Genomic DNA, 12,584 nt, shown 5'->3' on the forward strand with positions numbered 1-12,584 from the left:
TCGGGAGGCTGACTTCCTTAGTTGTCTGGGGCTCTGTTTATAGGTTTCAGGCTGGAAAGCGTCCTTAGCAAAACTGCTGTTAGTGGTAGGGCTTAGTTATTTGAAAAAATATTTATTTTTTGTTTTACAGTTGATTTAGACATACTGCAGTACTGGTGGGCAGAGCTGGAACATGGGATGACTCAGCGGCAGGAAACCTGCTCCGGGAAGGGGCGGGGTGGGGGGTGTACCCCCAGAGCCATTCGCCCACCTGTTCCCCGAGCGTTGGTCCAGAGCCTGCCGGTGCCGAGTGGGTTAGATAGCCCTCCTACTTGTCAGGAGACACGGGGCTGGGTGGTACGTGAAGGTTCTCAGAACTCCAGGAAAGGTCCCCGGCTGAGTCATATGAAGACAGAGGCATTGCATTTTGTGAACTTGGCCAAGGCAGTCCCCACGCGGTGACTCCGTTTCCCCCGTGTTCACTGACACTAGATAATCTTGTATTTCCCTCTCAGCCCTGACAAGTGTGGGTGCGGTGAGTCTAAAACGTCAGGAAGCTGCCGACCAGGGTCCTGGGGCTCAGAGAGTCGGCCGGGGTGGCCTCGGTGTCCTGCCCACGCCAGGGAGCCAGAGAGACGCAGGGGGAATCCGCCTTGGCCCCTTGGTGCCTGGCCCTGGGCTTGTGTGAGCCCTGCACCTTCTTAAGTCAGTGGGTAGAATTGCCAGATAAAACACAGGGGGCTGAGTTAAATTTGAATTTCAGACAAGAAGTAGTTTTTCAGGCTAAGCGTGTCCCCAAAATATAAATATTGTTGTGCCTGAAGATGAGCTGGTGCTCATGAGGGAAGTGAGAGGGGAGGGCGTTTCAGGTGTGGCGGGAACAGGGTGGGCAAAGAAAGAGGCGTGGAGGACGAGGCGTGTCTGGGAAATCCAAGTCACTTTAGACATTTGATGCTCAGGGTGTGTGTGTGTGTGTGTGTACCGACGACTGTGTATGTGCATGTATGTGCACGTGTGTGTGCGTGTGCATGTGCACATGTGTGTGCTTGTGCGCGCGCATGTGTGTGTGTGCGCGTGTGCACCGACGACTGTATGTGCATGTATGTGCACGTGTGTGCGTGTGCATGTGTGCATGTGTGTGCGTGTGTGTGCGTGCATGTGTGCGTGTGTGTGCCTGTGTGTGCGCATGTGTGTGTATGCGTGTGTGTACCGACGACTNGTATATGCATGTATGTGCCTGTGTGTGCGTGTGCATGTGTGCGCTTGCGCGTGTGCATGTGTGTACCGACGAATGTGTATGTGCATGTATGTGCGTGTGTGTGCGTGCATGTGTGCATGTGTGTGCCTGTGTGTGCGCATGTGTGTGTATGCGTGTGTGTACCGACGACTTGTATGTGCATGTATGTGCACGTGTGTGCGTGTGCATACGTGCGTGTGTGCCGGTGTGTGCGCATGCGTGTGTGCGCGTGCGCATGTGCATGTGTGTACCGACGACTGTGTATGTGCATGTATGTGCAAGTGTGTGTGCGCGCGCGTGTGCGTGTGTGTGTGTGTGAGTGAGAGAAGCAGCAGGACCAAATTCCCCTCGTGTCAAGGGGCTGCATACAGCTGAGCTGCAGGGAGAGAGCTGCCCGGCTCCCTGCAGGATCCCACACGTGTCACACTCACCTCTGCTTCCAGGAGANTGTGCGTGTGTGTGCGTGCATGTGTGCATGTGTGTGCCTGTGTGTGCGCATGTGTGTGTATGCGTGTGTGTACCGACGACTGTATGTGCATGTATGTGCACGTGTGTGCGTGTGCATACGTGCGTGTGTGCCGGTGTGTGCGCATGCGTGTGTGCGCGTGGGCGTGTGCATGTGTGTACCGACGACTGTGTATGTGCAAGTGTGTGTGCGCGCGCGTGTGCATGTGTGTGTATGAGTGAGAGAAGCAGCAGGACCAAATTCCCCTCGTGTCAAGGGGCTGCATACAGCTGAGCTGCAGGGAGAGAGCTGCCCGGCTCCCTGCAGGATCCCACACGTGTCACACTCACCTCTGCTTCCAGGAGAAAAGAAGAAATACCTGCCCCCCACTTCCCGGCAGGATCCCAAATTTGAAGAACTACAAAAGGTACGGCAACTCCTTGTGGTCTCTCCTGACGTCTCTGCAGGCGGTCTTTTCATCGTCTTGGGGTGCGGACTGCAGGCCACCCCTTCCCTCTCTGACCTCAGGCTGGCAGGTGGTGACCCCGCAGGTCCCTGGCAGACCTGTTGAATGACTACATGAAAGAACGTTTATTGAGCACCTACTGTGTGCCTTTACAGGGATGATCGCAACAAGTCTCACGACGGTCGAGACGGATCTGCTGTTTTGCATCCCATGGAGTGAATAGGGAGGCTCAGAGGGGTGACCTGACCTGTGGGGGACATAGGGCTGGCCAATGGCTGACCAGAGCTGGAGTTTGACCCAGGCCCCAAACCCCGTGCACTTTCACCAGTCTGAGGCCATGGAGAGCTGGCAAAATGGGCAGAAACGGGCGTGGGTCACCTGGGTCACCCAGTCTCTCCTTGGCTCTGAGTCTGTGGCTGCTGGACCAGCTGAGCACAGGCAGGCTCAGGCCTCTGTTTTCCTCCGCCCTACTTCTCCAGTCTCCACATAGCCTTCTGTTGCCTCCTCCAGGGAGGCCTCCTGGCCTGCACCACCTTCTACCCCCAGATCGTGGCCATTTCCCATCCCTTCCTTTCTGCCTCCTGTTCCCTCGCTCTCTCCATCCCACCTTTCCCACCATCAGGCCCTGGGATACCGGGCAGAACAAGTGCGTTCTGACACACCCGGTGCTGACACGTCTTGGTTTGGGCTCCTCCAAGAGCTGATCCTGAGATAAGGGTTTGGGTGCGAGTAACGAGTCAGGAGGTAATGGCAGGCGACAAGGAAAGCAAGCAGGGAGGGGAGATGGGGAAGGAAGGGGCCACGGGGGCAGGTGCCACTGTGGGAGCTGAAGCCTGCTGGGCCCCTCTGGGAGGAGGTGCGGGAGGCGGAGGCGCTTGGGGGGTTTACTCACCAACTCTGGAGTAGCTGGCGCTGCTCCCTTAGAGGCACAGGGCTCCGCTTCCTGCCCTTGTGGCCTGTTGAGCCCCGGCAGGGTGGGGTGCCCAGGCAGAGCTGCAGGGGGGACAGGGGGGTGCCCCACAGCTGCAAGTCTGGGGCATAGGGTGGGACACCCACTGCCCCTGTGCCAGTGCCCTGGGGCAGCCGCCACTAAGTGCCGTAAACCATGTGACTTAAAACGAGGGGTTGATGCTCTCCCAGCCTGGAATCCTGAAGTCTAAGCCAAGGTGGGGGCAGGGGGCTTCCTCCTGGAGGTTCTGAGGGGGAACCCATTCCCGGCCTCTCTCCCGCCATCAGATATCTCCGACACCTTTGGTGTCCCTCAGCGTGTAGACACGCCTCCCCAGTGCGTGCCTTCCTCGTCACGGAGCCTCCTCCGTGTTCCTGATACTGTGTCCTCCCTCTCCTGAGTTCTCACCAGAAGTGCTGCTTCGTGCAGATTCCTACCAACAGCTCTTGGAGGCCATTTAGGCTTTTCCTGTCAAGGACCTTCAAAGCTCTTCCCAATTATCCAGTCCCACAGCCACCTCCCCACGTCCAGGTACCTGTTACAGTAGCTTCCCGGCACTGACACCTTGCACAGGACAAATGACAGCCCCACTGTGCCCTGGTCCCTGGTGAAGACAGCCCCACAGTGCTCTGGTCCCTGGGAGCCCAGAGCAGGCCTCTAACGCAGCCTGGGAGAGCAGGGAGGGCTTCCCAGAGGAGGCAATGTTTGACCTGGCCTTGAAGGATGGGTAGGAGTTGGCAGGTGGGAGGAGGGCAATCTGGGCCAAGGTCAGAACTGAGCCACGTGGGGGACCAGGTGAGGAGTGGTCTGGGGTCAGCTGTCCCCCTGGGGTTTGCAGGTGCTGATGGAGTGGATCAATGCCAAACTCTTCCCCGAGCACATCGTGGTCCGCAGCCTGGAGGAGGACATATTCGATGGGCTCATCCTGCACCACCTTTTCCGTAAGTGGCAGCTCCCAGGGCTGCACGGGTCTGGGCCCCAGCCCCCAGCCCGGCCCCTCCAGGCCCCCACGGGTGGGCTCCTCACTCAGCGTCACCCTCCTGCCCCCTGCTGAATGTCACGTATGGAGTGCCTGCTGTTTATAGGCTCCCGGGGATAACAGAAGAACCCGGGTCCCTGGCCTCGGGCTGCACCCAGCTGCTGGAGAACACAGGCCAGCAGTGAGACACCGCGGGTGGGTGGAGGTGGGCTGGACTCCTGCCCGGGGGGGCCTGTCCTAGTCTGGAAACACCTAGTGCTCCCCAGGACGCCTTCACTCAGCACTGCCTCCCGGCCCCGGGCGGGCTCCCCACCCTGCCCCCAATTTCCCTCCCCCTTGCTGTTGAGATGTCAGGTTTGGTCTACACACCTGCCTTCTGCACAAAGCTGTGAGGTCCCAGAGAGCAGGGGTGGGCCCGATTCCAGTCCTCAGCCGGCCTGGGGCCTGGCTCAGTACTGGTCGGTCGTGGAGACATTTGTAGCTGGCTACCGGTAGGAATGATCCTACCAGCCCCTTCCCCAGCACCTGCCTGGGAGCAAATGCAGTTAATCCTCAGAAAAACCCTATCTTGTTAGTGTCCCCATTTTACAGATGAGGAAACCGAGAGGCCTAGTCCCCTGTCCGAGGTCTCAGAGGGAAGAAGGCAGGGGAGTCAGGATCTGAGCCTCGGAGTCCAGGCCACACTGCCTGGCAGAAGGGAGATGCACATCATTGTGCGGAAGGCTGAGGGAGGGGGTATGGGGTGGACAAGGTGAGGCAGGCCAGTGGAGGGCAACTCAGAGGGCATGGGCTTGCTCAGGTCACATAGCTTGTGGCGGGGGGGTCCCCCCCAGTGTCCTCCTCCTCCCACTGTCCTTCCCGCCCCCCACTGTCCTCTCCTCTTCCCCCAAGTTCCTCCCCCGTCCCTCCCCTCCTCCCTCTTCTGCTGCCCTCCACCTCTCCCCGCACTCCTTCCTTGGCCCTCTCCCACTCTCTCCTGCCCTTAGAGATGCTGACCGGGCTCAAGCTGGAAGTGGAGGAGATGGCTCTGACTGCCCCGAGCCAGAGGCGCAAGCTCGAAGTGGTCCTGGAGGCCATCAACGGCAGCCTGCAGATGGAGGAGGGGCAGCTCAAGTGGAGCGTGGGAAGTAAGTGGGGCCTCGGCTGGGGCAGGGTCCGGGGAGGGTGGGGTGCCTGGGTCCCTTTGCACCGGTGACCTCTGTTCACCCAGCAGGTGTGCTCACCTGCCTCTGGTACGGGGACACCCGGGGGGCTTGGAAGAAGCACGGCCTCCTGTGCAAAGTCGTGCACCTGTTGGGAGCGAGCAGCCCTACGCACTTCAGACCGCGGCGGTGTGGCTGCCGCCGAGCACTCCGCTGAGCGGCATGAATGCGGTCAGCCAGGCAGCCCCTGTTTGAGTCCCAAGCACCGCGAGCCCCCACCTATCTTGTCAGATGGGTGATACCAGTCTCTTTTATTAATTGATGTAAGTTATACCAGCAGGGCCGGCTTGTGAGAAACGAGCATGAGCAAAGCACCCAGACCCCCGCCCCAGCCCGTTAGCGGTTTGGTATGACGCTCCCGCCACTTGGAGCCCTGCATTCCTCCCATTTTCCAGATGAGAACACAGGCTGAAAGGGGTTCAGTACCTTCTCCAGCGCTAGGGGTGATGATGGAGGAGTTTTTGTTGGGTCTCATGCCACCGCCTTGACCACTTTGTTTAAAGACTCTCTTTCAAAGACCGAAATGCATAGTGTTGGCCCCGAGTTAAGTCACACTCGTCTGAATCCAGCAGTTTCTCTGGCCGGGCCCCACTGTAGGGCATCGAGTTGCTCATAACTGTCAACAGGGTCTGTCTCTGTGTCTGAAGCCCCATCCACACTGTGGCTTGTGCCCGTGAGCTGCATTCGCAGAGCAGGGTGACGAGGGCAAAGGGTGACTGTTTTGGGTTCAGAATGAATGTCTCCAGACCTCTGGCTTTCAGAAGGCTGGACGCAGAGCTCCTTGGTCTTCAGAGGGTGGTTGTGACAAGGAGACCTCCATGGGGCCCCGGTTTGGGCGGCCCCTCGGCTCTGACCTGTGCCCCCTCCCCTCCCAGCCATCTTTAGCAAGGACCTACTGGCCACCTTGCATCTGCTCGTGGCCCTGGCCAAGCACTTCCAGCCCGACCTGCCCCTCCCGGCCAACGTCCAGGTGGAGGTGATCACCATGGAGGTATGAGGCTGGGCCCCGGGGGACCCCTCTGTGTAGGCTGAGCATTTTGGGTCCACATCACCATACCCTGGATTGCGGAGTGCTGCATGGGAGGGGCGGACCCTCCCTCAAGACAGATCGCATCCCTCCAGGACAGCCGTGGGGGCAGGGCTGGAGCTGGGGGCGGGAGATGCCGAGAGTCCAGGGGGGCCATAAGGAGGTCTGCGGGCTGGCCAGTCCCACTTATCTCAGCAGATAGCATCTGTCAGGGGGTGTTAGGAAGGTCTTGCCTGTGGCAACCACGTCACATAGGCTTTAAGTGGTCATCTGTTCGTGGCCTTTTGGGAGCCTTACAGCCTTGGCCCACATCACTGCAGTGTTGTCCCGCGTTCAGTACTGATGGCTGTGACCGTGCAAGGGAGCCTTCCTGGGTTTCTCCACCTGCAGGCCCCCTTACTCTAGGATACTCACAGCTGGTGCTGAGGTTCACGCTCCCGGAGCCCACGGCTTCTCCCTCAGCAGACTTGGAGCACCCCAAAAGGGGCCCCCATCTGCCCCTGCTCCCCATTACTCCCTCCTGCAAGCTCTGAGTACCTGGTGAGCAATGGGGCTTCCTGTCTAGGAGCTTACCTTTCACTCAGGTGAAATCATTCTTACTTTTTCCAAAACCATTGATTAAAATTCTCTACTAAGTAGTGTCATGACTTTGTTTATACTTCCTATATAAATCAGAGGTGATTGTATTCCTTCAGTCCTTTGCTTATTCATTCACTTATCCAGCCATCCACCCATCTATCCATTCACCATCCATCCATCCATCCATCCATCCATCCATCCATCCATTCATCCATCCAGCCATTCACCATCCATCATCCATTATCCACCCACCCATCCATCACCCATCCATCCACCATAATCCATTCACCCATCCATCCACTATCCATCCATCCGTCCATCTATCCATCCATCCATTTACCTATCTATCTATCTATCATCTGTCTGTCTGCCCATCCATCCATCCATCCATCCATCCATCCATCCATCTGTTCATCCTGGTCATCATTCATTCATTATTCAGATTAACTCATGTTTATTGACTCCCTGTGAGCCAGGCACTGGGTCTGGGGATACCTAGGGAACAAGACAGACATTGTTCTCATCCTTGTGGGACTCAAAGCTCACGAGAAAGAAAGACAGCTGAGCCGGGCCACAGTGATGAGAGCTGCCCAGGAACCACCCTGAGGAGGGGGCGAGGTAGAGTGAGCTGGTTCTCTGGGGCTGCTCTGCCACTACAGTCTTTTAGTGGCCGGCATGGGTCTCTGAGTGTCTGAGCTTACTCAATTTCTTCCCCGTTTTTCTTTCTTAGAGCACCAAAAGTGGTCTGAAGTCAGAGAAGTCAGTGGAACAGCTCACTGAATGCAGGTGAGGGAAGAACCAGGGCCCGCAGCAGAGGCCAGCCTATGTTTCTCAGGGAATGGGCAGTGGGGCCTGGGGCCGGGGTCCGATCTACCTGACCTTTGTGGGAGGGGCCTCACGTCTCCCTAGCTTCCTCTCAGCCCCCAGAGGGCCTTGCTGACTCCTCAGCCCTGCTGGGAGCCTTTCCATCTTGCCGGGCCTCATAGGGCACGGCCCTTTAGGGGCTGTTAGGCGTGCCCACCCCTGCCAGCTCATTTCGTCCTCTGCACAACCCAACAAAACGGGCGGAGTCAGGGCTAGAAAGAGGCTGTGGCTCCCTGTCCTGAGGTCACACCACAGCCATTGTGGCCCAGGACGAATCCAGAACTGGGGTCAGAGGACCCCGATGCCATGTTGGGTCCCCTGTGCCTGGTGCCCACGCGCTGGCTATGGGTGAGGGACTCATCGGTGGCAGGGAGATGCTGCAGACGAGCACAGACGTCGTAACAGGATGACAGAACCCCACTGGCCTCCCAGTGCCCAGACACAAGCGCACCAAACATGCCCTCATACTACCGCCATTATTGAGTACCTCCTGTGTGCGGGGCGGGAGGCCCTGTCCTTGGGTGTCCATGTCAGCCTGCTGTTTACCTTCTGTTTGGGCGAGCAGAATGACCTGCCAATGAGCTCTTCCCTCGGCCCTCCTGGAGGAACGGCTCTCCCAGGCAGCGCCGGCTGGTCTGTTGGGCTTGGTCTGAGAGCAGGCCACTCGAAGGAAGTGGTAGGTTTCCTTTCTCGCCTGACATTTGCTGAAGGCACACTATGTGCAGGGTGAGCTCCTGTGACCCGTTTGACCCTCACAGAGCCCAGCTAGGGGGTCCATTCTCTAGCTCACAGGCTTGGCACGCAGCCCCACCTGGGCTTAGCACCCCCCTTGGTGGTATATGAGCTGTGTGACCTTGGACAAGTCACTTCCCACCGTGTGGAGCCTCCGGTCTTCTGAAAAATGGAGACCCGTTCCTACCTCTTGGGCTGTTGTGAAGGTTATAGGTAACGTGTGCAAGGGGCCTTCCCCCACCTGGACTCCCTCCGACCCTGGGGTCCCTCCAGTCTATGGCTCCTGTGGGGAGTGGGAGGCACTTAAACCAAAGGAAAGTTGATGACCGGTATCCACTGTGACCCAAGCATGTGTGCCGAGCAGGGCAAAGGTCAGGAGGGGGCAGACCTTTGCTGGCCCCTCAGGCCAGGGGGTCCGGTGCACACACAGGCCCATTTAACTTTCCCCAGGGCACCCCGGGAAGAAGCCGTGTTCCCCTCTGACTCAGTGAGGCTGAGGGACCTCCCAGTCACCCAGTTGCTCGGCGGCCCTGACCTGGCCCCTCCTCCGAAGCCGAAGCTTCAGGGTCTGGAGATGAGTCTGGGGAACCTGAGTGGGAAGGTGTCGTCTGTTCGTGATGCTACGTTCCTCCCCGCGTGCGGTCCTACAATCACCCTTCTCTGCCCCTTTATGAACTCGCAACTCCGTGAGGGCTCACCTCTGGCTCCCAGCTGGTTACGGGCGGCACGGGGCCGTCTCGCCCTCCGGCACCCTGGCTCGTGCTGATGAGCTCCGGGTCTCTGCTTCAGGCTGCCCTCTCCGCCCTGCACGGCCCAGTCCGCTGCTGAGGGCCAGAGTCACGGGGGCCACCGGGCTCTCCTGGGACCGCCAGGCCTGCTTCGGGCCCAGAACCTTGCTTCTAAGGGGTGGGGCTGGCATGGAAAATGTAACACAAAGTCAAAGGGAAACGATTCAAAACAAGAAACACAGAGTGAAAAAAGCCAGACCCGGAGGAGTATGTCCGGTGTGATTTCACCGCCACGGACTCCCAGAACAGGCAAAACGCATGGTGGAAGGGGTCAGAGCAGTGGGACTCCTGGCTGGGGGGTCACGGGGCAGTGGGGAAGCACGGGGGGCTTCGAGGAAGGGTCTCTTTCTTGTTGGGGTACTGATCCCACAGGGCATACGTAAAAATGCACCTGTGATAAACTTGCAATCTGTGTGTCTGATCGCACGTGTAATGCCTTCCGCCCCAACTAAAATGACAACCACAGAAATGACAAAACCCAGATGTAACTGGGTGTGGAAACCTCCAGGGAAGGGGACGGGCCTCCTTCTGGCCGTTAGCACTGCACAAGGCCCTCCCTGCCTGCTCACGAAGCTGCCAGGGAAGGAGCCCACCAGCCTCGTTGTCAGCTCTGCCCGTGCCAAGTCTGTCATGTGAAGAGACTATAGGTCTGAAGACAGTTATTTTTTTTTTAACCGTTTCTTTGCCTTTCTCCCCCTACAATTTCCCTTTAGCACAGACAAGGACCAACCTACGAGTGAGTACTATTGTCACTTTGAGGACATCTTTTCCTCTCGGGTGCGTGTTGAAACAGACGTGGTGATGAGGGGTGACTTGCTGGGCGTTCTCACGCCCTTTGCGCCCTGCTGTGTGTACCTCGAGCCTTCTTCTGGTCCGTTTGTCCCATCTGTCAGTCCGTCCATGGATCCGGCCATTTCTTCTCCGAATATTGCTCATGTGGGGGGAGATTTATAATCCCCACCGGCCACACGGCCTGGGTTCGAACTCTGATACTTCCTGTCAGCGGCCGTGTGAACTTGGGCAAGTGTCCTAGCCTGTCTGTGCCTCAGCTTTCTCATCTGGCAAGTGGGATTAATAACGGCACCCACATCTTAGGCTGGTGATGGGGGTTGAAAGAATGTGCCTCATCGTGGCTGGTCTGTGATGTGGCTGCTGCTTTTGTGACAGACGTCTTCACCCACCGACTGATTGGTCCAGCCATTCCTTCTTTCATTCATTCATTCTTTTTTTAATTGTTTATTTTAGTTTTCTTTTTTTTGGTATTGATATGAACATGTGGATTTTTTTTTTTTTTAGAGAGAGAGGGAGGAAACAGAGGGAGAGGGACAGAGAGAATCTTAAGCAGGCTCCACACCTAGTGCGGAACCCCATGTGGGGCTTGATCTCATAACCCCGAGATCATGGCCTGAGCCGAAATCAAGAGTCGGATGCGTAATTGATGGAGCCACCCAGGTGCCCCAGAACTCGTGGATGTTTTATTTGTTCCATATGTTTTAATCAGTGCAGTATTTTTTCTTTTTTATGTAGATATTGTACCATTTATAGCCAATGAGGATCCTTTTTTTTTTGAAGATTTTGTTTGTTAGAGAGACAGAGAGAGAGGGCACAAGCAGGGGCAGCAGCAGGCAGAGGGAGAAGCAGACTCCCCGCTGAGCAAGGAGCCCGATGCGGGACTCGATCCCAAGATCCTGGGATCATGAACTGAGCCAAAGGCAGATGCTTAACTGACTGAGCCACCCAAGTGTCCCTCATTCATTCACTCTGCAGTCGATTGGCCTGGTCGGCTGTTCATCTAACTATTCCCCCACCCACCAATCCACCCACCCACCAGTCCATCTAACTATCCCCCCACCCACCAGTCCATCCATCATCCTTCCATCCCAACACGATTTTCCTCCATAAGCCCTCCCCACTTAGAACACATTGCTGTGTGGGCAGGGGGTTCCATGAGGGGCACCCCACCTGTAGAGGTGGAAATAATGACCTGTGAGGTTGAGAACAGGCTGAGGGAGGATGTGTGGGGGAAGGAAGGAGAAGGAAGGTGCAGGGAGGCTGGCTGGTGTGTGTGTGTGTGTGTGTGTGTGTGTGTGTAGGGTGGCATGAGGACAGGGGTTGTTAGGGAGCAGAGCTTGTCAGGGGGCAGCAGGACGGTGGGTCACATGGTGAGGGGCAGGGACACAGAGCAGGACCTCCTCACAACCCTTTCCAGCACATTCATGCTGTTCTGGCTCCTGTCAACAGAGCACACGTTTGCCTTTCATTTCCTGGCTCCTTCAGGACACGATTCCCATGAGCACGGGCCCAGGGGTCTGGAAGGGCCCACTGGTGTTTCCTCCATGTTTGTGGGTGCATTCGAAAGGGCATGATGCTCTCTGGTGCTTTCACCTTTCACTAATCAGGGAACCAAGGCACAGAGAGGTGAAGTGACTTGCTCAGGGTCACACAGCCGCCGAGTGTCAGAGTCTGAAGGTCATTTCTGCTAGCCAGCTTGGGTATTTGGTGCCCAAGGACCGGTCTTCCCCAGGGAGATGCGTGGGCTGCAAATATTAGGAAGGCAGCTTGCGGGAAAAGGGCATTCGTCTGAGGACTCGGGTCTCTGAGGCGGGACCAGGGCCTGAGCTGCGAGCTGCCAAGATGCTTCTTTTGTTTCCCGAGCCTCGCAGGCATGACTCAGCCGCTGAGGGTGCTGGGCTTTTGCACGATGCAGGCTCGATGTCCTCATTCTGCCAATCCAGAAATGCTGGGGAGGAGACGTATGGGCCGAGTGTCCGTGTGGGGCTGGCCACCTATGGCCACCCCGTGGACCTGTGGGCGGAGCAGGGCCTGGGAGAAGGTAGGGGAGCTTCCCGGGGGACGGGGTTGCCGCCGAGCGGACACGAGAGGCATCCACTACAGAAAGGACGACCATTATTGAAGCCCTACTGTGTGCCGAGCCGTGCCAAGTATGTTATGTGGCCCCAAATTTCATCTTTGCAACAACCCCATCTAGTAGGCATTATCAGCCCTACTTTGCAGATGAGGACACCCAGGCATAGAGAGGGGAGGCGATCCCCCTGGGCCACACAGCCAAGGGAGCAGTGACCCAGACAGACCCAAGCCCCGTTTTTTAAATTCAAGAATCCGGAGGTGGAACTTCAGCTCCCTCTGGATTGGGGACCCTGAGAAAGTTGTCTGGAAATACAGTCCCTGTTTGGCACGAAGATAACAGCATGTAATGAGGTGTTTATTGAATCTGTCTGCAGAGGACGTCTTTGATGAATTATTTAAGCTCGCTCCGGAGAAAGTGAACACGGTGAAAGAGGTGAGAGAGATCAAAGCTCCCAGTCGCCCTCCCGCC

The 12,584-nt window shown here is 57.2% G+C and overlaps 1 protein-coding gene across 1 annotated transcript in view; it reads left to right on the forward strand.

The window, feature by feature from the left end:
• PARVG (parvin gamma) overlaps positions 1 to 12,584 on the forward strand; it is a 23,947-nt gene that overhangs the window by 7,267 nt on the left and 4,096 nt on the right. The window contains exons 4-9 of the mRNA XM_034643692.1: positions 3,915 to 4,017; positions 5,042 to 5,182; positions 6,133 to 6,248; positions 7,594 to 7,649; positions 9,961 to 9,983; positions 12,490 to 12,570. Coding sequence (XP_034499583.1) covers positions 3,915 to 4,017; positions 5,042 to 5,182; positions 6,133 to 6,248; positions 7,594 to 7,649; positions 9,961 to 9,983; positions 12,490 to 12,570 — 520 coding nt within the window. The remainder of the gene's footprint in view (positions 1 to 3,914; positions 4,018 to 5,041; positions 5,183 to 6,132; positions 6,249 to 7,593; positions 7,650 to 9,960; positions 9,984 to 12,489; positions 12,571 to 12,584) is intronic.

The sequence above is a fragment of the Ailuropoda melanoleuca genome, chromosome 15 (assembly GCF_002007445.2).
Source record: "Ailuropoda melanoleuca isolate Jingjing chromosome 15, ASM200744v2, whole genome shotgun sequence".
NCBI classification, from domain to species: domain Eukaryota; kingdom Metazoa; phylum Chordata; class Mammalia; order Carnivora; family Ursidae; genus Ailuropoda; species Ailuropoda melanoleuca.